At 42.7% G+C, this 27,614-nt stretch overlaps 2 protein-coding genes across 4 annotated transcripts in view; both read left to right on the plus strand.

Annotated features, from left to right (window-relative positions):
• The first annotated feature begins 594 nt into the window (after window positions 1-594).
• znf800b (zinc finger protein 800b) lies at window positions 595-14,139 on the plus strand. 2 transcript variants are annotated; one of them, XM_078799135.1, is made up of 12 exons: window positions 595-1,071; window positions 6,526-6,619; window positions 7,127-7,406; window positions 7,481-7,576; window positions 9,047-9,190; window positions 9,595-9,766; window positions 9,844-10,024; window positions 11,020-11,182; window positions 11,253-11,599; window positions 11,749-12,828; window positions 12,897-13,011; window positions 13,242-14,139. In XM_078799135.1, exons 2-11 carry the CDS (start codon window positions 6,563-6,565, stop codon window positions 12,993-12,995), a joined length of 2,619 nt encoding a protein of 872 aa, XP_078655261.1. In that variant the 5' UTR covers window positions 595-1,071; window positions 6,526-6,562; the 3' UTR covers window positions 12,996-13,011; window positions 13,242-14,139. The 2 variants fall into 2 exon arrangements, with proteins under 2 accessions (XP_078655261.1, XP_078655260.1); XM_078799134.1 differs by having other exon boundaries at window positions 596-1,071; window positions 12,897-14,139.
• A 1,384-nt stretch (window positions 14,140-15,523) lies between these two features.
• The window catches only part of grm8a (glutamate receptor, metabotropic 8a), a 179,612-nt gene continuing 167,521 nt past the window's right edge, over window positions 15,524-27,614 (plus strand). Inside the window, exons 1-2 of one of the 2 annotated variants that reach the window (XM_058078579.2) lie at window positions 15,524-15,843; window positions 20,732-21,440. In XM_058078579.2, coding sequence (XP_057934562.2) covers window positions 20,835-21,440 — 606 coding nt within the window. In that variant the 5' untranslated portion in view covers window positions 15,524-15,843; window positions 20,732-20,834. The remainder of the gene's footprint in view (window positions 15,844-20,731; window positions 21,441-27,614) is intronic. The other variant, XM_058078580.2, reaches the window with a different exon arrangement.

The raw sequence follows: 27,614 nt of genomic DNA on the forward strand, positions 1-27,614 counted from the left end.
AAACACCGCTATATACCGAGTGCTTCGTAATTTTATGAGCAATAGGGCCGTGTATATTGAGCTAATTTGAGTCAAACAAGCAAATCTTTCTTTACTATCATGACCTTAACAAGATGGCCGCCATTGCAGTAATTCATGGAATGTTTCTTTGAATGATAGTGCCAGTCGATTGTGATAAAATGTCTTTTTGAGGTGCTAAACCGTATATAACATGAACATACTTTGTTTATCACTGCTTGGTGACTTACTTGTTTGTGATAAATGCAGGTATTTTAATGATTTGGTAAAGAACACAATACTAACTGTTCACATTAGCTTGAGACGTTAGCTTAGCACAGAAACGGCATAAAGTTGATAGTTTCTGCTAAATTCTGAATTAATATCAAACATTGCTGGGTCTCATTTCATTGAGTTTTGAAGTTATAGGATAACTTTGTCAAGCTAGCATTTATTTACTTGTGTGACTTTACCAAGGCTAATGTTACAGGTTCTTTAAGATAATGGTAGGATATTATGATTAAAACAATGTTTTGGAGTAAATCCCTGATTCAAACACTCCAAAAGTTGTTTACAATATGTGTCATTGGGTTTGTGCTTCCCCTCTTGAAAAATATTTAGCGTTTTGTCAAGAATCAATACACACGCGTGACGACGTTAGCTGCCAAAAGTGAAGTTTAAGGTGTCTTTTTGGGGGGGTGGTGTCTGCGTCCTCAAAGGCTTGCTTGCGCGTTTTGGGGGCGACACAAATTGGCGCTAGACGTGTGTGGCCTTTGGATAAAAGCTGGAAAGATATCAAACGGGATCATAAAGGCGGCGTGTCGTGCTTTTTTTTTGGTTTTTGTGTAATTAGTCATCCGCGTCGCCCTGTCTCTGTAGGACGGGAAGGAAGAGGAGTGTGCACCTTTGCGCAGAGGCAGTCTCGGCGCTGTGAGGCTCCTCTGGGTGCACAAAGGCAGCGGCTCGCAGCGAAACTTCACTCGGCTACACGAACACGAGCCATATATCTGAAATCCGATCCCTTTTCGCCCCCACGAACACACCGCCAAGCATCCCACGTCCAGGATTGACAAGGTATGGGCTTGTTTTGTGTGGATTATCCGATGCAAAGCTGCTCGCAGTGGCTCCGCTTCGGGCTTCCCGAGCGTGCTTGTTTTTGTAGAAAATGGCGTCATCGCCCTCTTGTTTCTGCCCGGCCGCGGCAAAGCACACTTCCAGGGGGCTCCGGGCAGCCCTCACACGCCGCGTTTACCCCCGCGGAGAACCCACACGCCACCGACGGCGTGTTTAAAACCGAAATGAGCGCTCGCATCGGCTGCTAGCTGAGGCTTTCGTGTGGTGGAAGGACGCGCAAAGATGGAAGGGTCACCGTTCCTGTGCGCCAAGCTGCCGCCTCTTGGAAAAAGCTGCGGGCTTTGGCGCACACTAGCCCAGCCCTTGTGGTGCTCGACGAGCCCGCACGGCCTGGTGGTGCCTTCACGTCGCTACCGCTGTGAGACTGGCTTGTTTATGCGCGTTTCTACCCGCTGCGAGCTCGTCTTTACGCCGCACTTCCCTGCCATGCTGCAGTCGCTACGAGGGGGGCCTCCACTCTGTCGTGAAAGGCGCATTTTAACGTCGATTCGAGCACGCTAACACGTTATTGTGCCTCTTTAATGCGCTATATAACCACGCAAAGGGAGATTTTTCCATACGAGGGGGGGTGATGCTAATCGTGCCGTGCGCGCTGCCTCGCTGCTTCTTTACGCAAAAACACGAGTGGGGGGACGGTTTGCACTAAAGTGGGGAAGTCCGGCCGCTGCGCAACCACGGTGGCGCTGCTTTTTGCGCAGCTGCCCTAACCGCCGCCAAGCACCGACCAACCTTTTGTAAATACTTGGGACTCTTGGGTACAAAAAAGGGAGCACAATAGTCACCGCGCCGGCCCCCTTTATGGCCTGTCAATGCGCTCCTAAGTCCCACTTGGGCTGCCCCCCCACCCCCTGGCGGATCAGTGCATGCGTCCTAGCAGCCACCCAAACGTAATAATATCCCAAGTAAGTTTAAGAAGAGTTGCTATTTATTATACTGCAATCCTCATCCCTGCTTATCCGGCCTCCCTTTACACGTCACCCGGCTACACGCAAAGACCACGACACGGGATGTGTCATTTGCAAATCACCCGCTGGTGTTTGCGTCACGGCCTCCATGTCCACAGCAGGGTGTGTAGTGTCTTATTCTAAACGGAGACCACGCTTTGCAATAACGCGCTCTTCCGGTGCACCGGCTCGGGAGGCGGCGTCAACGCGGAAACGCGAGCTCGAAAGCCGGCCATGGCTCCCCGCTTCCTCGCCCCGACTCGAACGAGAGCTCCAGCGTGCTCCACAGCAAGCGTGCAGGCCGGCTTGATAGAGCAGCATGTCCTCCACACCCCCCCCCCAACCCCTCTCCATTCCCCTACCCCTCCTCCGTGTCGTCCATTCACGACGTGGATCCTTTTTGTTTTTCTCCAGAGGACCGGTCAATCGGCGTCATCCGCGCCGGGGACTGCGCTTGGTGAAGGGGGGAGTCGGTCGTGTGGTTGACGGCTACCTCCATGTAGGGCGCACCATGTGTTGCTCTCTGATCTAGCACAAGTTCTCAACCAGGCTCTAGTAGGACTAGTTTAGTTTGGGGTTTGCAGCACTTTCATGACGTTTTGTGATCATCAAAGTGCATCTTGGATTGACCCACCCATGTTTTGCCCTCCCCCAGAACAATATGCTATTAGATGGGAAGCTAAACTGTCTTAGTGTTATTTTGCCCTTTTCTAACTTGTCAGGCATTTTGGCAGTCCCAACAGACTGTTCTGTCTCGGGATGGCTGGTATCTATATGGATGGGAGTTCATTGCATGTGGTTCTCCTGGAAAACTCTGCGTACTTGTGAGTTTCTGCCGGTTTTTCCCGATTTAAGTGTTGGCTATAATGTGTCGCTTGGCTCAGTTCTATGGTTTGTCCTTTCATGTACACACTGCACTGTATTACGTCTGCACTGCTGAAAAAAATGACGCAAGAAGTTTTATTTTCAAAGTAAATCTCAGGTAAATGTACATCAACACGCCTGCTATACTGAGTGGTTTTTAATGACGATGTTTGTAGTGTAATGGTGATGTTAATGGCGAGTCTCGTGTCACATTTATAGAATATTGTAAATCAAAAATGACTCCCATCACTTTATTGTTGTTGGAAAGACTATGAACCAGACCAATAGATGTGTTTATTTTTCACTTTCCCTGTCAGGGGTCGACACAGCAAGTCAATAGCATGAATGTTTATTTTTTTTGGTTTAGTTTCTTCACTGGATGCCCTTCCTGATGCAACCTACAGAAACATTTAGGACAGCAGGATTAGAGCAAACACGGGCGAACTACAACTGCAATGTCACTTTTTGGAACTATCAAAACTCTTCCAGTGATGGCGCTTTCTAGTGACGGTAATAACAGGGACTACGTCACAGCAGCTCCATGCAGATGAGGCTTTGATAGAAAGCATAGAGTGGGTGGGGGTCCGGTGTACGGAGAGGATCAGAGAAAGTTATATTTTAAGTTTTATGGGTGCTTTTTTTAAATGATTTTTGTGTGTTTTGCTGTGATGTTTGTTGCTATTTTTTGTGTTTTTCATTGACTGGAAAACATGTAGAGGATTATAGTTGTTATTTAATCATGTATTTAGTTATTAGTTTTTTTTTAGGCCGTCTGTCATTCTAACATTTTTCAGCATGAACCCCCAGATGTTTAACATCCTCCTTGAAAGAAAAGGACCTAAGCAGATCATTCCTTGTGGACTTATAACAATACAAAGTCTATTATTAGGGATGTCACCATTATAAAACTCCTGACTGTTTTACCATTTGTAAAGGTAATGATTTTATTTCATTTGAACATGCATCAGATTACAATTGAATGCATCCCATAATCACTTCACAGTTCCACATGTCCAAAAGGAGTAGGAAGAAGCAAAGCTTATTAAATCCTACCCCTCCATCTGGTACGTTTACAATCAGTAACTCTTACATTTGTTCACTTCCTGCTTTCCTAATGTTTTTTATTTTATTTATGTCACATACCGAAGTACAAGGTGATATGACCATCCAATGACATAATGGGTGCCATAGTAAGTGTCAATATAGTGATATATATATATAGCACATCATGACTGGTTCAAGAAGGCATGAATGCACACTCTTTTGTGTTTTTTTTAAAGTAATTCAATACCAATGACATAGTTCAATGTGTTTTATAAACCCGAACACCCGATCCCAAAAACATATTTATACGTCTATTTGTGCAAGGCATAATAAATAAGCGATGACACAACTCAACACTAATGCATTTCATTTCAGAGCAATTTCAAGCCATAAAAACAGCCACAAGGTGGCAGCAGAGCTCTACAGGGATCATGTGATTGAAAAATAACAGGAAGGAGGAAGTGACAAGAGTGTAGCGTGCAGAAGGTCATGCATTGCAAGGGAATATTAACACATGCACACGTGTAGTTCAATTCCAAATGTGAATACTGTAAATAGTTATATTTAAGTTATATTTGTAAATATATTCTCCAATGTCTAGTCAGCTTATATTTTTCGGAAACTTCTATGTTCTATTGATGATTACTAAAGAATGGAAAACAGTAGAAAGAAACTTTATTTTTTTCTGACGAAAAATGTTCTTTTGCTAGTTTTTGCTAGTTTATGTTGATATAGTCATAGAATGTTATATTCTGTACTAAAACACAACACCGTTTAAACACACTCATACAGCCTTTAAAGTTTTTTGCCCCGCAAACTTTTGTTGGTTCAACGCATTTAGTTCAGGAAGGGGGGGCTACTGTTTCTGTGGAGATTCGCGTCATGATAATGACAGTATTTCATGCCTATGATGTCATTGATATTTTAACAGTAGATTCCACTGTAAACCATAGGACCCTATGTATACTGCTTATAGTACTGTTTGGTTATTCCTAGATTAGATTTTTATTGTACTTTTGATGGACAGCTGCGTATATTGTCAACTACGGCCCTTTAAAAAAAAAAAACAAACACAATCAGTTCACATGATGCTGTAGCACTTGTTGTATCGCCATTCAGCCAAAAAACAAGCTACTCACAGACCATCCAGTATTCTATCGTACACTACGCCACAGCACCGGGCCTTCCTCCTTCCTGTGCTTCTGTAATATGATTGGTGTGTGCGTCTGCATCCCATCCAAGTGTGTCCATTAGAAGCTAGTCCCGTCTGAATGCTTCAACAACAGACAACAAGCTTCTCCCCATAGAGTCCATAGCGTTTGTCCACATTCAAATGTATGAGTTTCTCACTGTGGATTATCACAAGAGGGTGCAGCTTAAACATATTTTGGCTCATGAATTATGGAGCCCGCCAGACTTGAGGTGGATTTGGGAGACGTAAGAGACGATGATGGATGCTAGGCAGCGACTCTCAAGTAAAATGTCCATTTGCTCACCATGATGTTTTGCCAGTGCACCTTTAAAAAGGAGCTCAAAGTAATGGGCATGAAGTCCCAGTGGTAACCTCATTAGCCAAACTGCTGTTGAGGTTCCAAGCACACAAAATAAGAGGAGAGATGCTGTTTGTATGGATGTTTGCTGACAGGCTTGGCAAAAAAAAAACAAAGTATCATTGATTTTTTTACTAAACTTTTTTACTAAACTTTAGTGATTTTAATGCTGGGATGCTTGATCTTAACGGGAACATTTTTGGACCACTAAACTTTTCACATTGGGTAAAAAAAAACAAAAAAACAGGAACCCTTCAAGTGTTGACTTTGTCTCCCTCTGTCGGGATGTCACGGGAACTACAAATAAAAACATGGCTGGCAATTACTCTTACAGTAAATATCTACAAGTACATTATTTTAAGAGACAAAATACTAACTTGTAGTGATAAGTCATTTTAATATTTGGTTATGAAATCCCCTGTTAAACCCTCTTCTTCTTAACTGAAGTACACATGCAAATATTTGACTGGTATTCATTTAAATACAATTTTTAATACTTTCCAGATATATTTGGACAGTGATTAAAAAAACATTTATGGCATACACCACCACAATGTATTAGAAATGAGTCAATAAACAAATCACCATTGAAGCGTAGAATTTGTGTTTTAATTTAAGACGTTTTATAAAAAAATATGTCATGTACCATTTAGGAATTATGACTCATTTCATTTTCATTTTGCTTTACTGGTATGATTATACATATATTCACCAGGTTTATTACTCAGAAATTTCCTGGGCTCCATTGACTGGAAAGAAATTTCATCCAAGTATTAAAACGGTTTGATTAATTGTGTTAATTCAGTGCCATGCTGTACCTGCACTTGATCACCGACAGAGGGCAGCATTTAATTACTGTTGGGTTGATGTTGAAGCCAACGTCAAAGAGTTATGGAGTCTATCTTTGTACTGTCCCTGGAGTTTTTTTTTGTTTTGTGTAATGAAAATGTTTTTGTGATGCTAATGCAGGTGATTTGTTTTCGTTTTTACAGGTGAGCGTGTTGGCAGTGAAGGTGGCGTGTTGGCACCATGGTGAAGGCCCAGAAGTCATCTGGGAGGAAGAGTGCTCACTCTGTCCGCCAAGAGGTAACGCAAACCCCCGGAGAAAGAAAGCATTTGGCTTAAATGGCGACATCATGTGAAAACGCCCCAAATCATCTCTGGGATTCAATCTGCGTGTGTGTTGTTCTGTCGTTTTTGCCGTAATTCGATAACGCGTCAGTAAAAGAGTCCAGGTGGCCCACTTTGCACTGTGGTTGACGTTCAGCGAGGCGCCTGAATGCCGGACTCATTTGTCCCCCCCGTTTCAAGGGCGGCGGGGACGCTCTCGGTGAGCGAGACGGCGAGGGGCCGCGAGAAGAAGATGAGGATAAATTGGTGTGTGGAAGTGGAAGAAAGATCAGGGAGGTGCACGAGTGCGCAACACACACACACGCAGGCTGAAGTCGCTAATCTAGTAGTTTTAATTAGCCCGTGGATGCTCCAGATTCATCATCATTTGTAGAACATCACCGCCGAGGGATTCGTGATTAATGTTATTGACACGCACCCGCATCTGTCATCCCTGCTTTATATGTCTTCTGTCCCCCGCAGCCTACGGAGGAAGAAGGTCCGCGCCGTTTAAGCAATCAGCACTCCTCCGACCGTCTCGGCGCTTCCGCTCCATCCGAGACACCGCCTAAAAACCAGAAAGACACTCCAATGGATGTCCACGCATCCAAAGGTGACACCACAGCTCAGTCCAAGCCCCTATGGAGGCCTATCCCTCCTCTGCTGCCGGAGCCCGACAAGGGCGGCGCCCCTGACACCCGGGAGCAGAGCTGCCAGACTGAGGATTTGCCGCATCAGAGCACGGTCCCCAACCACAGCACAGGTGGCTATACGCCACTCATACTGTACATTAAGGCTGAAATGCTATCATTTGTAACATCCTTTTAATCCCGTGAGGTCATTGCGTGGAACCCGGAGACGCTCCTCTCCTGCAGCAGCCCCTGCACACGTCCAAGTCTGGAATCCACCAGATCATTGAATGCTTTCGTTCAGGTTTGGGACACACACACACGCCTTTTCCTTTCATTGCACCCTGTCATGTGTCCCATCCGATATTTAGAGATGGAAATCTCTACAGCTTTATAGACGATCGCATCACCGGCCTTTAACTCACCACGCTCCGCCAAGTGCTCGGCCACAAATGCCACACTAGTCTAAAGCTTTTCAAAGTGCCAAACCCTGGGGAGACATTTTTTCCAGGCACATTTTGTAGCATGCAAAACTCTCACAAAGACAGGAAGTCCCACATAAGGCAGACATGTTTGTTCTGCAGTGTTGGCGAAGGGGATCGGTTGATATCGATACTGTGCTTTTCCACTGACATCGGCCGATATCGATCGGTGGCACCTTTTCCATTTTAACAATGCAACAATTTATTTGATTTGACTGATACATTGAGTGTATTTAGATTTTTTTTAAACTGACAGCTGGGGGACCCAAGTTCGATTCCACCCTCGGCCATTTCTGTGTGGAGTTTGCATGTTCTCCCCGTGCATGCGTGGGTTTTCATCCCACATTCCAAAAACATGCTAGGTTAATTGGCGACTCCAAATTGTCCATAGGTATGAATGTGAGTGTGAATGGTTGTTTGTCTATATGTGCCCTGTGATTGGCTGGCCACCAGTCCAGGGTGTACACCGCCTCTCGCCCCAAGACAGCGGGGATAGACTCCAGCACCCCCCGCGACCCTTGTGAGGATAAGTGGCAGAAAATGAATGAATCATAAATTTTGTTCAAGTGGTTAGCGTGCAGGCCACACAGCTAGCAGACCCGAGTTTGAGTCCACCCTCGGCCATCTCTGTGTGGAGTTTGCATGTTCTCCCCGTGCATGCGTGGGTTTTCTCCGGGTACTCCGGTTTTCCTCCCACATTCCAAAAACATGCTAGGTTAATTAGCGACTCCAAATTGTCCATAGGTATGAATGTGAGTGTGAATGGTTGTTTGTCTATATGTGTCCTGTGATTGGCTGGCCACCAGTCCTGAAGACAGCTGGGATAGGCTCCAGCACCCCCTCCACCCTTGTGAGGATAAGCAGTAGAAAATGAAGGAATTACATTGTTCAAAGGTCCTTGAACGCATCATTTTGTATGCTAACTTTCTCCCACGCTGCACAGACGGACTACTATCTAGTACTATTTTTACTCTTTTTCTTTCACCTCCTCTTCATATTTGCTCCCAATACTATACTATGTATAATTTTGATGATTTGATGATGTTAGTGAGTACTATTGCACATATTTGTTGGTGCACAACTTCAAGTTAATTCATGTTGCATACAAACACAACATAACATTAAAGCATGGCACATTAGGACACATAAGTGGATCAAACAAGTTAGGGAGACGGTAGATTTCACACATATTACATCATTAAAAAGTCAATTTGCCATGATATGGGGCTGCTAATGAACTTTTCCTAGGCTTGCATGCTTTGTATTTACTTTTTATGTATTTTGTCTGGCAGGCACCAGCCAGCTGAGGCACATGCTGCTGAGGGAGGTGGACACCATCTTTGAGTGTAAAGTGTGTCGCAGTCTCTTCCGAGGCCTGCCTAACCTCATCACGCACAAAGAGTACTACTGCTTGACACGGCTGCCCGAGTTTGACGGTTAGTGGCTCACACCTTGCGTGCACGCCAACATGGCTGCAGTGCTTCTGCATGCACGCAATGCATCCATGAGCATCATTGGTATTTATTAATATCGGTATGCATAATGTTCCGGCCCGTGCATCACCATCAGTGTCATCACATTTTGCTCACTTTTAGTCTGTTATGAACTCACGGCTTGTGTCATTTTAATGAAGTTGCTCCCATGCACCAGTCGTTTAATGCGTCTCAATTCAGACTCCCATTACCGGCGGCGGAGAGTGTTGTGTCATTTTGACGAATTACTCAACCGCTGTGTTACTTTTTCACCATTACTGGATAAACTGCATATTTTTTTTCTCCTGCCTTTCGGCATCTAAGAACAGCTCTAAAAGTCGTTGTTGTCTCTCCCTGGGAATCGGTAGGAGATGACCGACAGAGTGTGGCGCTTAAGGATTTGACAGACATCATCTATCACCGAGGCGACCGGCCGGATTACGTGGTCCGACTGGAGCCCATCCAGACCACCAGCAAGGCTGTGTACCAGTACGTCACCACAGAGGAGGAGCTGGCTCGCTATCCATCACGAGCACCCAGGTACGGCAGGGGGGTTCTTTGCAAAGTTGCTTCCTCACCAGGACGGACCACTGAGCATGTGTTTTACCACCGCACAGTGCCAGAGAGAGTCCGGTCGCGTGGGAGCAAGAGTCGATGGAGATGGAGGCCGGCCAGCCTGGTGGTCCAGAGAGCCCAGGACAGAACCACCACAGCCAGGGAAAGAAAAAGCGGGATGCAGAAGAGGAGGCGGCCAAACAGGAACCACCACAGGCTGAGGACGAGGAATCCACGAGTGGGGTAATGATAGTGACCATGCAGTCATTTATAAGAAGCAGGATATTACATAACAACCAGTGTTTCCCATACATTCATTTATTTTAATATCATAAACACATTAGGCTGCACGGCGTTCGAGTGGTTAACGCTCAGACCTCACAGCTAGGAGACCAGGGTTCAATTCCACTCTCTGCCATCTCTGTGTGGAGTTTCCATGTTCTCCCTGTGCATGCGTGGGTTTTCTCCCTAATTGGCGACTCCAAATTGTCCATAGGTATGAATGTGAGTGTGAATGGTTGTTTGTCTATATGTGCCCTGTGATTGGCTTGCCACCAGTCCAGGGTGTACCCCGCCTCTCGCCCAGACAGCTGGGATAGGCTCCAGCACCCCCGCAACCCTCGTGAGGATAAGCGGTAGAAAATGAATGAATGGTATAAGGTGTGTTAGGATGCAGTGAGGATGCATACTGCCACCTACTGTACGGAGATGTAACAACAAGCTACACTGCCAGACAGTCCCATCATAATGTGTTTATTCATTCATTTTCTACTGCTTATCCTCAAAATTAATGAATTCCTTCATTTTCTACTGCTTATCCTCAAAATGAATGAATTAATGAATAAACACATTATGATGGGACTGTCTGGCAGTGTAGCTTGTTATTACACTCATTTTCTACCGCCTATACTCAAAATGAATGAATAAACGCATTACGATGGGACTGTCTAGCCATCATAATGTGCTTGTTCATTAATTCATTCATTTTGAGGATAAGCAGTAGAAAATGAATGAATAAACACATTATGATGGGACTGTCTGGCAGTGTAGCTTGTTGTTACATCTCTGTACAGTAGGTGGCAGTATGCATCCTAGCTGCACTTCTTAACACACCTTATACCATTATACTTCATACAACGGCTAATGTTACAGCTGTGTCATTCAACCTAGAGTTTAGAGTGCATGCAGAGGTACATAAGGAACGAGTCTGGCAATATTTATGTTTTTGTCTCACGCAGGTGGAGGATGTGACAATATCCTGCTGTCTGTGCGGTCAGGACTTCAACTCGCGCCGCAGCATCAGGCGTCACTGCCGCAAAATGCACCAAACTAAACTGGAGGAGCTCCGCAAGTTCACGGAGACGCGGACCGTACCGACCAGCCTGCTGTCCATGGTGAAAGGTCAGTTCCACGCTTCTTTCATTGCATTCACCCAACACTGACACGGAAAGCCGGTGTTGTCCTTGTGAAGGTCGGCCACGGGCTCGACCTCGGAGCACGACAGCTGGGAAGTCCTGCCACGTGTGCCACAAAGTCTTTGCCACCAAAACCAACGTGCGGCGACACTACGATGAGGTGCACCGCGGCCTGCGGCGGGATGCCGCCGCCGCCGCCGCCTCTCGGCCCGGCCAGCCACTCTCTCTGGAGGCCACACCCCCCAGGAAGAGCAACAGTGCGTCTCCACCGCGCGGCAGTAGCACCAAGTCAACTCCCAGTGGGCAAAATCGCACGAAACCTCCGAGTCAACCATCACCCTCGATGCAGGCCAATCAGGCGCCGAGTCGCTGCACGCTGTGTAAGAGGAACTACAGCTCCCAGGTTAGCGTTAGCATACACCCTCCTTATTTCATCCACCGACTATACAAGCTGTACATTGACTACTCTAAAGTATTTTCATTTTAAAGGATTTCATAAAAATGCGGAGGCGGGTGAGATCTGACGCCATCTTGTTCTTATGTCTGTCGTAGCTCATGTTGAAGAGACACATGCGCATCGTGCACAAGATCTACAGCGTCAAAAGTAACCGATCAGCGAATGCATCGTCATCTTCCTCCTCCTCCGCCCCCACAGCAGTGAGTGCAAACAACAGCAGCATGCAGGCTAGCAACAGCCTCCAAGTCAAACAGGAAGTGGTCGATGCATCAGAAGACGAGGAGGACATGGACAGTAGTCCGGCGGCATCTCCCGCCCAAAGCACTGGGTCGAGCAAATGTGCCACGGTGGCCCCCGCAGCCCTGAAGGTGAAGGAAGAGGAAACCTCGTGGGCCACGAAACCCCCGGCAAGCAGCGTTTCTGCCCCGAGCGTCGTCCCGAAAACCAAACTCTCCGTGGGCTTCGACTTCAAGCAGCTCTTCTGCAAGCTCTGCAAACGCCAGTTCAGCTCCCGCCAGAACCTCTCCAAGCACATCGAGCTGCACATGGACGGAAACGACATCTTCATCAAGTTCTACCGCTGCCCGCTCTGCCGCTACGAGTCGCGCCGCAAGCGGGACGTCCTGCGTCACGTCACCGTGGTGCACAAGAAGTCCACCTCCTACCTGGCCAAGATCATGCCCAAGCTGGAGAGCCGAGCGGTGAAGAGGCTGGCCGAGGCCGTCCTCAACAACGCCAACCCCAAGAGAGTGGCCGCCGCCGTCGCCAAGGAGGAAGTGAACGGACGCCACACATCCGTTTCCTCCCCGTGTTTGTCGCCTCCTGTCACCCGTAAGCAAGACTCCTCTGCGAACGCTGCGTCCTCTTCCACGGCTCCGCCTTCCGCCCCCGTCATCTCTCGGAAACAGCAGGAAATGTCATCGCCAGCCCCCGCTCCATCGCCGCCTGTCACGCGCAAGCAAGACAGGCAGCAGCCTCGGCCCATCAGCCCCCCGATGACCCGCCGCAGCGACAAGCACTCTCACCAGCGCAACTCCGCCTCCGTCTTAACGCTGCAAACGCGTCGCCACGACACCGACACCAGCGCCTCCGCTTCGTCTTCCACTGAAGTCAAGGTGACCAAGAACTTCTCCTTGCATGCCTGCGACCAGTGCGGCCGTGCCTTCGCAAAGAAGGTACTCGTCTTCAGCTTCCTGCGTCGTCAATTCAGCGCAATCAAACCTGACGCCGTTTCGTCTCTCAGGTGTACCTGGAGTCTCACAAGCGCAGCCACCGCAACGCAGAGTCGGCGGCCGCCAGCCGGAGGAAAGGAGTCAGCACACGCTCCAAATCGCTGGTGTGAAGAACCAACAAACCGGGTAAGAACTCACTCACACTCCTCCCCTCTTCTTCCTGCTTTCCCCTCCTCCTCTTCCGCCGCCATTCACCAGACAAAAGCGTCAGTCTACTTGAGTTAAGAGGAGTGTGTGTGTGTGTGTGTGTGTGTGTGAGAAGATGCTGTCATTAACTGACCGCAGCACGTTTACCAGCTGTTTCCTTTTATGTGCACGCCTACCTCTTTGTCTAACACCTCCTGCATCTTTCCTAGTCCACTGGGGGGGGACAATGGACGCCAAAACATTGGAAGGAGTTAGTGGGCAAACATCCAAGGAAGCAAGACCACTATACAGTTTTTGTCGTTTGCATACGAGCCAAATATTGCATCAATTTGTCTTGGAATAAGGCCAGCCATGACACAATCTAGCCAGCAGATGGCGCTTGCTTTCTACAAGGACTATTGTGGATCTTCTACTCACTTTAATGGATTGAATTCATCCCTTATTTCATTTCTTAACTATATATGATGGCGTGACCAAAGGCAAGGAAAAAACCCTTCTAAGAGTGTTTTGATTTTTCTTACCGCAGTACTTTTTGTGTTGAAATGACTCCATTTTGTCCACGCCTTCACCACGTTTATATAGCTGGACATTTAGCCACATCAACTGGACTCTTACTGCGCTGTATGTAGTTTCTTTTCCCGCAAGGACTCCACACAATCTTAAAGCATGTTTGCATGCAAACATGCATTTTTTTTGCTTTGCATCCTCATTGCTTGGATGGACACGGCGGCTTCCATGAAGAGGAAGTGGGATTATCTTGGTTGGTGGTCGCTGAACAACACTGGACGACAGGAAGTAGTGACATGTAAATAATGTGCAAAGAGAAAAAGCCATTAAATGGAACAAAGCTGGAAAGTTTATTTTTATATCTTAACAAAAGACATGTTAGTGCAACAAGGGAAGATTATATAAGTTGTTCATATTAGTTCCAATGTAAGCACCATAGTTGATGTGATTTGCTTTCAAGGGACATTTTATTTCAAGTGTGTGAGAAGAGAACAAAAAAATGTCCAGGTACGCCAGGGATTTTTCTTTACGTCATTGTTGCAACCTTTTCATAAGAATGTGCACACTAAACACACTAAATAAAAACATCAAATTTAAAAAGGTGCTTTTGTGTGACTTTTAATATGAACGCCACATCCATCATATTTCTTTGTGTCACTCGCAGACATTTCATTTACTTGCAGCGTACATTTACATTTCCTCCATTCCTGTGCAATTTCCTGTAGGGCAATAAATCTTTTGTTTTGTTTATAATAAAAGCGAGGGCATAATGGCGCACATAAGAGAAAGGATATCTTCTGTTTGTCAAATCAGATACATCATAATGCAGAATAACCTTGGTTAGCGTCCGCCCCGGTTACCATGGTTGTGGTTAAAGTCTACACCACAATTATGCCATATACATTTTCTGATTAGCATACAATATGGCGCATGTCTTGTCCTTGTTATTCATACACTGTATAGTCCGTGTTCTTAAAGTATTTCAAAAAGAAAACATTTTAGCATCTTATTGGCTAGCTAAACAAAACGGCTTTCATGGTAAATAAAAAACATTAGCATCCTATTGGTTCGCTAAACAAAAGAACAACCCGAAGTTAACGGCGACCGTTTATGACGTCATCAGCTGATCAGTCTTGATTTTAGTCAAATTTATGGAACCGAGAGGTATTTGTTTCCATTAAGATACTGTATACTCATCAAAATATCATTTAAAAATATATTTCACGGCGTACAGTATAAAAAGATTTAAACAGTTTGAAGTAGCTCACCTAATTGAACAGATCAACTGTGATGCTACCCATAGCCACGAGGGGTCGTAGCTGGGATTACTTTACTCGGAGCGACTGTGGCACTTTAAATAAAACAGGCTAGCCCACTGGGTTGCCACCTGCAATGACACAATTTCCCCTGAAGATAGTGCCATTGTTCCATAAGTAACTGCTTTGTCAATTAGTAACGCTGTAGTTTTTTCTCTCTTGCAAAGACACCCACCTTCCACAAGATGTCACCATATCTCCGTCTGCTTTTTTGTAGTGTCGCATAAATTGACCATGTTGCCGCCCCCGCCCCACTCAGACCCCTTCCAATCAACACCGGGGGGGTCTTCTTTGCTCTCTTTCCTCGATCAAATTGTTATTACAACGCAGATGGGATGCGCGTCATTTATTTTAATTCCACTCCCTGCGAGAATGCTCGTTTGGTTTCACCTACGCACACCACAGGGGCGGGGCTTCGACAATCAATGGGGCGTAGTCTCAATTGATACAAGTTGAGGCAATCAAGTCGGATTTATTTTGCATTGATTCCCGGATCTATAGTTAATTCACCTGGATGATTAATCGCAAAGAAAACCCAACAAGGGATTGTTTGTTTTTTTACGTAAATGTAAATTTAACGTTTTAGTGCCACTTTCTCTCTATGGCAGGCGCGTTCACGCTGCGTCGTGCGCGCGTTTGTTTTGAGGAGGAGGGGTTGAAGGAAGCGAAGGGGAGGGGGGCGCTTGATTTGAGGCAGCTGCTCACGAGCTTCTCTAGTGCTCAGTTAGGAATATTCACCTGTAAGCACCGTCGCTGGACATCTAAGGAGTACTTTACCTTCATTCGCCTTCTTTTCGGGACCATTTTTGTCTTTTGTCGTGACCGAAAAAAAAGGAATACCTGTCTCAAGAAGACGTATTTTTTTGCGTGGGGAGTGTGTGTGTTTGTGTGTGAAGGGAGGAGGTGGGGGGACCCCCGCACAGACTCGGGAGGTCCGCTCGGGAAGCACCTTTGAGACGGTAACCATCTTCCTGTTCTTCTTACCGAGGTATTTCTTCCACGCTGCCCACATTCCACCACTGTTACCCCCATTTGTAGCATTTCCGTCCATTTTCATCACATTGTCAAGCTAAAACTACTTAAAAACTTTACTACATTGAAGTGTATTGCAAAAAAATGATTCCTTTTAAGTAATTTTCTATTTAGTTTTTGCATATTAATGCAAATCTGCATGTTTTGCCTTGGTGGAGGTCTCCCCCCCCCGGATCATCTCGGGCATTTCATCTCTGATAGAAAGTCCAAACTGTAATGAATTCCTAACACCTATGTTGAGGAGAAGGGAAGAGGGTCTGTCACTTCCTGAAAAGAGCAGCCAGCACCCCCCCCCCCCAACCCCCCAGACGAGGAGTGCACAAGAGTGATGGAACGATGATGGAGCTGGGTGCTGGGGGGGGGGGGTGTAAATAAGACGAGGTGGATGCAGTGCAATGGGAATGAAAGGACAAGGAACTCAAGGTGCCGGAAACTGATTTTTTTTATGCTCCAATGTGACACCTGATTTTTTTTTCCATATCAGTGTGAACAGTACAATTCAGATTTTTTTTTTTTTTTTTTACAAATGTGACTCAAGCTCAGGTTGCATATTCCGATCTATATGTCACGACAAGGTGTTGTTTAGCACACAAGACTTGGATAAAGGTCTTTAAAAGTCCGACTTGTTGGTGGAAAATTATTTTTTTTTCACCCGCTCTGAAGGAATCTTTACTTCCGGAAACACACGCTGTTACGCACTTCCCAGACAATTTGCTTTCACTTTAACTCATTCAATACAAAAAAATGCACGTTTTTCCGAGGAATGTCCCATAATTATTGTCGCAATATCAGCATAAAAATGTTAAAATCGCTTGATATCAGTATCAGATTTTTTTCCCTGATCATGAAAAAATTCTGTATACAACATATTATTCCTATCGGCTGATGCCGGTATTGGAAATTAAGACTTTTCGGCAAAAAATCCCGACATCGGATGCAGTGCAGTGGGAATGAAAGGACAAGGAACTCAAGGTGCCGGAAGCTGATTTTTTTTTTATGCTCCAATGTGACACCTGATTTTTTTTTGTTCATATCAGTGTGAACAGTGCGATTCTGATTTTTTTTTTTTCAAATGTGACTTAAGCTCAGGTTGCATATTCCGATCTATATGTCACGACAAGGTGTTGTTTAGCACGCAAGACTTGGATAAAGGTCTTTAAAAGTCCGACTTGTTGGTGGAAAATTATTTTTTTTTCACCCGCTCTGAAGGAATCTTTACTTCCGGAAACACACGCTGTTACGCACTTCCCGGACAATTTGCTTTCACTTTAACTCATTCAATACAAAAAAATGCACGTTTTTCCGAGGAATGTCCCATAATTATCGTCGCGATATCAGCATAAAAATGTTAAAATCGGTTGATATCGGGATCAGATTTTTTTCCCCGATCATGAAAAAATGCTGTATACAACATATTATCGGTATTGGATGATAACGGTATCGAAAATTAAGAGTTGGACAATATCGACATATCGTTTTTGGCAAAAAAATCCCAACATCAGACATCCCTAGTTTTTTTAATTCGTAACTCCCATCTTTTGGCTGCACGGCGGTCGAGTGGTTAGCGCACAAACCCCATAGCTAGGAGACCCGGGTTCAATTCCACCCTCCTCCATCTCTGTGTGAAGTTTGCATGTGTGGGTTTCCTCCCACATTCCAAAAACATGCTAGGTTAATTGGCGACTCCAAATTGTCCATAGGTATGAATGTGAGTGTGAATGGTTGTTTGTCTATATGTGCCCTGTGATTGGCTGGCCACCAGTTCAGGGTGTACCCCGCCTCTTGCCTGAAAACAGCTGGGATAGGCTCCAGCGAGCCTTGTGAGGATAAGCGGTAGAAAATGAATGAATGAATGAACTCCATCTTTTGTGTATTTCTGTAACAAAGAGCAACAAAAAATGTGATGATGCAACTCCCCACTCATGGATTCCACTTCAGAGCAATTGTTATCCTTAAAGAAGTCCACAAGGGGGCAGAAGTGTATTTATGAGAGAAGGAGGCGGTGAGAAAGCATGGAGGAGTGTAGTGTGCAGAAGGTTACACGCATTTTTAGGGGAATCTGAAGGCATGAGCATGTAGACCTGCCAACATGTACACATTTCTAGTACTTGACATGCAAATTGATTTTTGAATATTGTTTGTATGTTCTCTATTTTGTTGCATTTTCTGGTTTCATTTTTAGGTTTCATTTTTAGGTTTATTTTGTACATTACAGATAAATGAATAAATTGTTCATTGTGATGAGAAAATAATAAGACAATAAAGTCATAATTATGAAAAAATATGAACATTGAAATAAAAAAGTATTTAAAAAAGGTAATTTCATGAGAAAAAAGTTGCAGTTTTAGCAGACCTAAAAATAAAAATATAAAAACAAAATCAAGATGTCATTTTTCGAACCTCGGTGGATAAAGTTTGAGAAAGGCCTGGCGAGGATGATCAAGTGGTCTTCGGGGGCTGAAAGTGTTGAACAAACAAAAAATGGCGGCTGGAGAAATGCACGGCGTTAGCAGAAGTGGCTAACCTACATTCTGGAAAAACATGGCTTCTTCATCACAGCCTGCTTTTCGGCCTCTTTGTGATGAATTCATCAGGACGCCATTGAATTAGATTTGTGGATGGACTTTGTTGGGGGGGGGCAAGGGTAGCATTGACACTACTGCTTATTAAAGTAATATTACAAAAAAAGTAACAACCCCCCGTCTCTTAATTGAGAAAACGGGGCATCCATTTACTTTCTGAGCTTATAATTAAGCCGACGAAAGAAGCTAATTAGCTTAGCATAGACGCTCTTATGCGGTAATTCGCTCATCAGGAAAAAAGCAAAAAACAGGCTATTTCATTTGAGGACACTCCTCACTGCTGAGTTAATTAGGAGCTAATCTGCTTCACAAAAAGCTACTGTGTGGTTTTGTGTGTGTCTGTGTGTGTGTGTGACAGCAAAGGGGACATTTTTAATAATAACGATGCCCTGAATATGAGCGTGTCGTAACAAAAGCATCTTATTGAAGGCCGGATTAGCACATGTCATTTTCTAAAAGTCCCTCAACTCGGACGTATAATAGACTTTGGAGAAGGACATAACTGAATTTAAGCACGACTTTGCATCCATGAGAGAGTGAATCCGGTCTAAAACGTACAATTATGTCACTTATATTACCTGTTGTGCATGGAAATTGGTGCTAAATTGTGTCACTGTGTATTTAGCAAGAAATATATATGTAAAGTTCTTGTTAGCTACTAGCCTTTAACGCCGGGGTTGTTCAAACATTTGCCAGCGAAGAGTTATGCTAAGAGGTTCCATATATTTCAAGATATTTATACATTATATATTTTTTATATTATTATATGTTTATATATTTCACTTTGCAGTGCTCTTTTTTTGTCCCATTTTTGCTGTTTGTTGAAATGATTTTTGGAATATTAGGACTTTGTACATTTATACACTATATATTTTTTATATTATTATATGTTTATATATTTCACTTTGCAGTGCTCTTTTTTTGTCCCATTTTTGCTGTTTGTTGTAATGATTTTTTGGAATATTATGACTTTGTTCCCATAATATTACAACTTTTTTTGTTTGTTTCACATATTAAATATAAAGAAAAAAAGTCTATACTACTCAAATTATATTATTTTTAATAATAATTTTATATATTTTTTATATATTAATATTACAAGTTAATTCTTGTAAAATGACAACATTTTTACTTGTAATATTTTAACTTAATTCTCATAAAATTACTGGTGTTTTTTTTTTTTTCAAACAATTTCCAACTTTCTTCCGGTACATTTTCTTCTCATAATTATGACTTTATTCTCGCAACATTATAATGTTTTCCTCAAACAAAATTTTCAAAAATGACACCTTTTATTTGTTGAGATTTTACACTTTCAAAACAATGTCTTTGTCTTTAAATTACATTGTGTCACTGTGTATTTAGCAGTGAACAGTTTGGACAAGAAATATATATGTAAAGTTCTTGTTGAGCTCTGCTAAGAGGTTGCATATATTTCAAGATATTTATACATCATATATATTATTATATGTTTATGTATTTCACTTTGCAGTGCTCTTTTTTGTGCCATTTTGCTGTTTGTTGAAATGATTTCATCTTTCTTTTTCAGTCATCTTTGTAAATGTTATTTTCGGAATATTATGACTTTTTTTTACCATAATATTAGAACTTTTTTTGTTTGTTTCACATATTAAATATAAAGAAAAAAATTAAGTCTATACTACTCAAATTATATTATTTTTTCTCATAATATTACAAGTTAATTCTTGTAAAATTACAACATTTTACTCGTAATATTTTAAACTTAATTCTCATAAAATTACTAGTGTTTTTTTTTTTAATTTTCCAACAATTTCCATGTTTCTTCCAGTACATTTTCTTCATATAATTATGACTTTATTGCCATGGTATTTTGACTTTATTCTCGCAACATTATAATGTTTCCTTCAAACAAATTTTCCAAAAATTACACCTTTTTGTTGTTTTGTTGATATTTTACACCTTCAAAACAATGTCTTTTTCTTTAATATTTCAACTTTATGCAGCTTAGCATTATTTAGCAGGTGTATGGCATATCTTAATCTTTTACATAAAGTTATTTTTTATGTATGCTTTTTACAAAATTAGTATTCATATTGTTATTTTTCTACATTTTATGAATATTATTTGACAATTTTTAAAATAGATTAGGTTAGTTATAATTGGCAAACAAAGCAAGTAGGAACTTATTGTGACTGTCGGCCATTTTGTTTTTGTTGTTTACATTTGTGGGTTGATGATGTGTCCAGCATTAAAGTTGTCTTCTGTGTGTTTTCCCAACAGACTCCACTAAAGATGTGAGCCCCCGCCATTAAAAAAAACAAAAAAAAAAACAACCCTCCCCTTTAGCCCCCCCTTGTGGTGCCTCTTGGAATATGACCCCCTTATGGGGCTCAGCTTGGCTCCTCTCTCCCACCCTGGCCCGCCACTAGAAAGTACTTTTGTAATACGTCCCCTCATCGGGTCCAAGATGGAGCCCCAATGGACCCCTCACTCCGCCGTCTTCCTCCTGGTCTCCTACGCTTGCCTCCTCCCCACCGCCGCCCCTCAGCGCATCCCCACCGTGGACCCCCAAGCGGCACCCGAGTACGCCCACTCCATCCGGCTGGACGGCGACATCATCCTGGGCGGCCTGTTCCCGGTGCACTCGCGGGGTGACCGCGGCACGCCGTGCGGCGAACTGAAGAAGGAGAAGGGCATTCACCGGTTGGAGGCCATGATGTTCGCCATCGATTTGATCAACAAGGACCCCGAACTGCTGCCCAACATCACGCTTGGCGCCCGCATTTTGGATACCTGCTCCAGGGACACCTACGCTCTGGAGCAGTCGCTGACGTTCGTGCAGGCGCTCATTGAGAGGGACGGCTCGGATGTGCGCTGCGCTAACGGGGACCCGCCCATCTTCACCAAGCCGGATAAAATCGTGGGCGTCATCGGAGCGGCGGCGAGCTCCGTGTCCATCATGGTGGCCAACATCCTACGCCTCTTTAAGGTAGGACATGCTGGTGTACTAGCTTAGATGAGTGACCCAAACAAAAAGTCCATTTGAGCTTTTTAGGCATAATTGACACTTTTTTTTTTCTTGGCAATGTTTATGCAAATGATTTACTTTGTTGAGTTAAGCAAAGGTAGGTCTTAGTTTTAGCTTTCTTCCAGTAGTTAACAATTTGGGCTAAAATAACTACTGGATTTATTGTTAGCACATCCACTAGCGTTTAGCATGTATGCTAACCGTATGTTTACAGCCACTTCCTAGTAGCATGTACCTCTAATGCTAAACAACCCGCTTAATGGTGATGTTTGTACTTTGCATAAAAAAACACATTTTACAATTATATAATTTTTAACAATAAAATAATATACATAGTATTTTTAAAATAATTTATTTACATTCACTGATTTTTAAAAAAACTCTATAACGTCCTTTTTATTTTATTTTATCGCTCTTTACTTTTTAAAGTGCTGTTTTTCATGGTTGTTTTTTTTAAATGCAGTTTCATCAAGCGTTTTGCAGTATTTTGTAACACGAACAAAACTGAAGCGAGATTTAATCCGGGCTCTGCCACAACAACGGCAGTATTTGTGTGTGGGGGCGTGTATGAGTGCTATAGGCGAGTATACGCTACAACATCGGAAGCTCTCCTGCAGCAAAACAGCAAAGCAACATATGCCCTTCCTAAATGGGCTAATCTGACACTGCCAGTCACAGCTTGACACCCACTCAACACAAGCCCACAGCTTGTTAGCATGTGTGCTTACACACGCGTGTGTGTGTCTCTGTGTGTGTGCCTTCTTAAAGTAGAAATTGAAACAACAAAAAGTGTGTTATCTTTTATCAGCACACACCACTTTAACTGGTGATGACAGTCAACATATTAAGATGAAACCTAACAATAATCCTCACAGGCACTACAGCAGCAACAGAAATCTTTTTTTTTTCCCACTGCTTCACATAAAAGGATGAAAAAAAAGTCACCAGGGGGTGCATAAGTAACAAGGGCGTGCAGAAACTACAGAGGATTAGGATATGTATATATAGATATGAACATGTGAACATGTAAAATGGGATTTGCGCCTTCCCTGCATCTGCATACTACTTCCAATCAGGCACTATAATACAATTTAAAGCAAAATGTAATGGGAACAGCATATAATGTCTATTTTCCTCAGTTGGGCAAAGGTCAGTTTTTCCCACGGCCTTCCACACGCCCACTCGAGACTTCCTGCTGCATTGTTTTGCGCATCTCATCCCAGCACGCCGCCTGGCATGAAATGTGTATGTACTGTATGTTGACATGTATGACGAAGAGAAAAAACCCGACATGGGCCTTCCGAGTGCTTCCGTATTTCCGCCTTCTGCTCACCTCGCAGTCTGTCGGGGGAATTAACCGCCGCGCTCCGAGGGATTCAACCGCATGGGCAACAGCGCCATGATTATTTTTTTTTTCTCTCCTTTTGGTTTTCCTGCAGCCTTTCTTGTATGGATGTGAGAACTCCCAACTTGAGGATTGCTTTGACACAAAATGCTTTATTTGGGGTGGGGGGTGGGGGGGGGGCATGGAATGATTTGGAAAAATAATTACAATTATTTGAGCAAAATGAAATTATTTAATACAATGTTTCAATCTGAAAATATTGTAAATTCTGGTGTAATCTGGTGATGTCTCCCACGTAAACCCACTGGAAATTGCAGGAAGTCATTTCTAAATATAACAGTCTGACTCGCAGTGTCCTCTTACTAAATTCATCGCACAGTAACTTACCCACCCAAAAGTATACCCAAGAAATACGCCAATACGAGCTTAAAATGAAAAAAATAAAAAATAAAATATGCTGCAATGATGTCAGCCTCCCACTTTTATTTATTTTAGTCATTATTTATCAGGGATGGTCCATATTGATGTCAACCCACTGGAAATTACAGGAAGTCATTACTCAATATAACAGTCTGACTGGCGGTGTCTTCTTATTAAATTCATCGCACAGTAACTTACCCACCCGAAGGTATACCCAAGAAATACACCAATACGAGCTTAAAATGAAAAAAAAATCCAATGTGCTGCAATGATGTCAGCCTCCCTTGAGATTAATTGAACCTTTTACTTTACCTTTTATTTATTTTAGTCATTATTTATCAGGGACGGTCCATATTGATGTCAACCCACTGGAAATTACAGGAAGTCATTACTCAGTATAACACTCTGACTCACTGTGTCTTCTTACTAAATTCATCGCACAGTAACTTAACCACCCGAAGGTAAACCCAAGACATACACCAATACGAGCTTAAAATGAAAAAAAAATCAAATGTGCTGCAATGATGTCAGCCTCCCTCGAGATTAATTTAACCTTTTACTTTACCTTTTATTTATTATTTATCAGGGACGGTCCATATTGATGAACATCTGCAAGCAATACAGATGTAAACATACCCGATGATAGCACAACTGCTAATTTCCATCTGTAGTCCCCCGGGAGGTAACAAGAAACGACAATCAACATTGTAAAAACACCAAATAAGTGGATGCTAAAGTAAATAGAAGGTGTATATATTCCCATTGAAGGTGTCTAGAAACATGCTGTAACGGCAGTAAACTCAGCAGAGCTTTTTAGTTATCCATTCCACACTGTGACACTAAATGAAAGTTTAATCAAGTTCTCTGATGAGAAACACAAGATCATTACATTTATACTGCTGACTGTGCCGCCGCTAATGTGCACTATTACCTGCGCTCCAATCCTGACCACTTTTAATTGAACTGAAGGTTTTTTTTTACAGCGACGATATGCCGGTTAATGGCTTTTCACTTGCTTAAAAACAAAAGCAACCAGAAGAGATGACATGATATTCCTAGCTTACTTGACCTTTGCAAGATGGCCGACTAACATGTCATGATCTGTAAACGTGTTTTTTTGCTTTTAGCCACAACTGACTAAAGTATTTAGGTCATCTTTCTGTCTTGGTTGTCTTTATGAACATCTACTGTACTTAGCAATGATGTGAAATGTGCCGTTTAAGTGACATGGCTAAAGATAGAGCTAGCAATAAGACAAGAATGTGACACTCATTGGACTAGCATTGGACGCGGTGACCGTAACAAACGCACCAGCAGGGACGTTTCTACTTGTTGAGCGGCAGTAAAAACAACTGTAGTTTTATATTTTCTTAAATTGTGATATTATTGTCAAGAAACAAGCATTTTGGGTCTTGTATTGGATCTGATATGAGCTAGCTAGCTTCAGTGTGTACAAACAGCATGGCTCACAGCCATGTTTTCTTTTGAGTTTTTCTTTATTTCTTTACATTTCATTTAATTATACAATTAAGTTTTTCTCTATATTTATTTGTGAGGTGATTTATTCAATAAATTGAATGCTGGGAAGGAATTAATTGTTGGTGAATAGGGTGTTAACTGTGGAAAGTCAGGCACAATGTAGTGCACTTCTTGGCTGCCACCAGTAGAGGTGCTGTTGAGTAAAGTCTTCTTGTATTATTATTGTTGGGTTTTTAGATATGTTGTATGTCATTGAAATTGCTTGCTCCAGTTGTGTGAGTGTACATGGTGTGATGCATGAAAACATAAAATTAGCAGTGAAATCTTATCTCAGCATCAGGCATAATGAAAATTAGGCCTCTAACGTGTCGGTAGCCACGTTCACATGGACCCAAATATTCCAATTCCATTCGGGTATTTGCTCAAATGGAAAGAATGTAACCTTTGTATACACCTCACTTCGAAAGAAAAGTGCCAATCCGAATGAATATATAATCGGATTCACAGGGGTGGAATATTCCTTTCCCCGATCCGATTGAAGTATGTTGTACCCGCTCAAACTGAAAGTTTGTTTTTCTTCTTCTTCTGTTGTTTATTGGCGGTTGGCAAGCAGCTTTTGTGTGCATTAGCGCCATCTGTGGAACAGAATCTAAACCCTTCTATACGCCATTCACAAGTCCAGTTTTATTAAAAAAGAAAATATATATCTATATAAAACATGTGACGAGCTTAAGACGTTCTTCGGTTTAAAAAAAATGGAGGCGATCAATCGGCACTGGACTGCTGCGGAAAGTTTGTTTTTGATTCAAACTAAATTTCAAGACTGGACGAAGGAAAAACTGGCAATACGGAGTTATTCCAACAAGTGAAAGAAAAACTCGAGGAAGTCGGTATCACGTGATGTTGATGTTTACGTTTTACTGCGAATGCCCCATTGACTATTCTGGTTGATTATAGCGGCGCATGTAGACACACGATTGGAATATTCCTTTCCATGTATACCATTGCTGTCGGAAAGGTCATTCGGAACGATTCCATTCAGAAAGAGAAAAACTCATGTAAACGTGGCGGATGTCTCACACCTCCTTTGACTATGTTTAGCCAGACTTTGCACACTATTTCCAGGCGGCTCAAATCTAGCAAGCTAGCTTGCAAGCCTCAGCTCCAAGCCCTCCGTGGAGCGTCGCTGGACATTCTTCCAAATGGCTGCATTTCCCATTTTCCAGTTCCAACAGCAGAAATTATGCTTCTTGTTGCTCCCTGTAAACCGCAACATGTTTACTTGGCTCCACTCGACGAAAGCAAATATCTAGTGAGCAGACGGCAAAGAAGGTTTCCTGAATTTATGATAGACTGTCTTTTTCTAAAATACATATTTGAAACATTTCCACATGCGAGAATGGCAAACGTGGGCGGTATTTTTGCTGTGATTTTATATGACTTCTAGTTACGAATACGCTTGTTTGTCTCCCTCGGGGACTGACAACAACCAGATGTGATGTGACGTGAAACCCAGCAATTGGAATAGTAAACAATTATTAAATAAGAAATGTAAAAGGCAACAGATGTTTACAGAAAGAAAAGAAAGATTAGAATCCTGTCTTTCATCTTTTTTCAGTTTTATAGTAATCAGCAATAGAACATAGGTAAGTTTCAGGAAAATGTCAGTTCCCAACTAAAAAAAAAACAACTTTATAGTAATCAGCAGTAGAACAAAGGTAAGTTTCAGGAAAATGTCAGTTCCCAACTAAAAAAAAAACAACTTTATAGTAATCAGCACTAGAACATAGGTAAGTTTCAGGAAAATGTCAGTTCCCAACTAAAAAAAAAAACCCAAAACCTTTCATTTTGACACAAATATTTTACAAATGCTTTTGTGATGACTCAAACAACGTAAATTTAACGTAAATTCTACCAACTTAAACAACACAAAAATGTGTTGTTTTACATCAAAATAGCAATTTATTTACAAATATAACACCGTCAACTAGTTAGTTTTCACATTTGGAACTGAACCTACACAAGTGTGTGTATATGTTAAAATGTTCAGTTTTTATGGCTTCAAATTGCTTCAAAGTGAAATGCATCTGTGGAAAGTTGTGTCATATGTAGCCAATAAATCATAAATAATTATTATGGACTTTTATAGTTTCGAGTCGAGTTCTGTTCCACCTTTCCCAGTCCAAGGTCTTCCCATTTTCCTGGAAGTTAGCATTCTTGCATGGAGGCGGCTTGGTTGCGACCACAAGTGACAGACTGAGCGCGTGGGTGAGAAGTTCATCACGATCCTTTGGGGGTGGGGGGACGAGGGGGAGGGGGGCACACACCCATGTGATCCTCAAGTCTGTTCGGATACCTTAAAAAAAATAATAATTAAAAATTAAAAAATCCAGATGTAAAATTGATCAAAGGCACACAGCTCATGGATTATATCGTCCAAGGAAGTAGACAGGAAGGAGCATTTGAATGTATTTTTAATATTTGGGATGGTAGAAAAGTGCTTGGTAAAGTATGCCGCCTTCTCTTTCAAGCAGCATTTGCGATGACAAGGCTGCACACTCGGAGAAGTTGAAACCTCAAATAGTTCAAAGAATCCAAAACGTACAGTGTTAAAAAAAAAAAAGTAGGACAGATAAGACGAGAGAGGATGCAGCTCGGGGATGGAGTCACTGGAGGGGAACGCGGGGGAAGGATTCTTCCCAAAATAAGCGCACCCATATTAAATTTGTCGTAGCTTTCATAGCTAGCATTAGCTAACAGGTTTTTCTTTGGCTGAAATCCTGTGGAAAATCTTTTTTTTAAGGTCTGGACTGAAACTAGTGTTAAGTTGCAAGGTCAAATTCAGGTTAAAAAACATAAAATTATTATTTAAACCCTTTTAAAAACTTGTA

This window comes from Doryrhamphus excisus, linkage group LG2 (genome assembly GCF_037039965.1).
Source record: "Doryrhamphus excisus strain RoL-2023G ecotype Guam linkage group LG2, RoL_Dexc_Guam_v1.1, whole genome shotgun sequence".
NCBI classification, from domain to species: domain Eukaryota; kingdom Metazoa; phylum Chordata; class Actinopteri; order Syngnathiformes; family Syngnathidae; genus Doryrhamphus; species Doryrhamphus excisus.

What these genes read in the sequence shown, in the direction of transcription:
- znf800b (XM_078799135.1), top strand. Translation starts at nt 6,563, where the DNA reads ATGGTGAAGGCCCAGAAGTCATCTGGGAGGAAGAGTGCTCACTCTGTC. An exon ending in ACGAGGAATCCACGAGTGGG is followed by an intron (nt 10,025 to 11,019) that starts GTAATGATAGTG and finishes TGTCTCACGCAG; the next exon opens with GTGGAGGATGTGACAATATC. An exon ending in CCTGCTGTCCATGGTGAAAG is followed by an intron (nt 11,183 to 11,252) that starts GTCAGTTCCACG and finishes GTCCTTGTGAAG; the next exon opens with GTCGGCCACGGGCTCGACCT.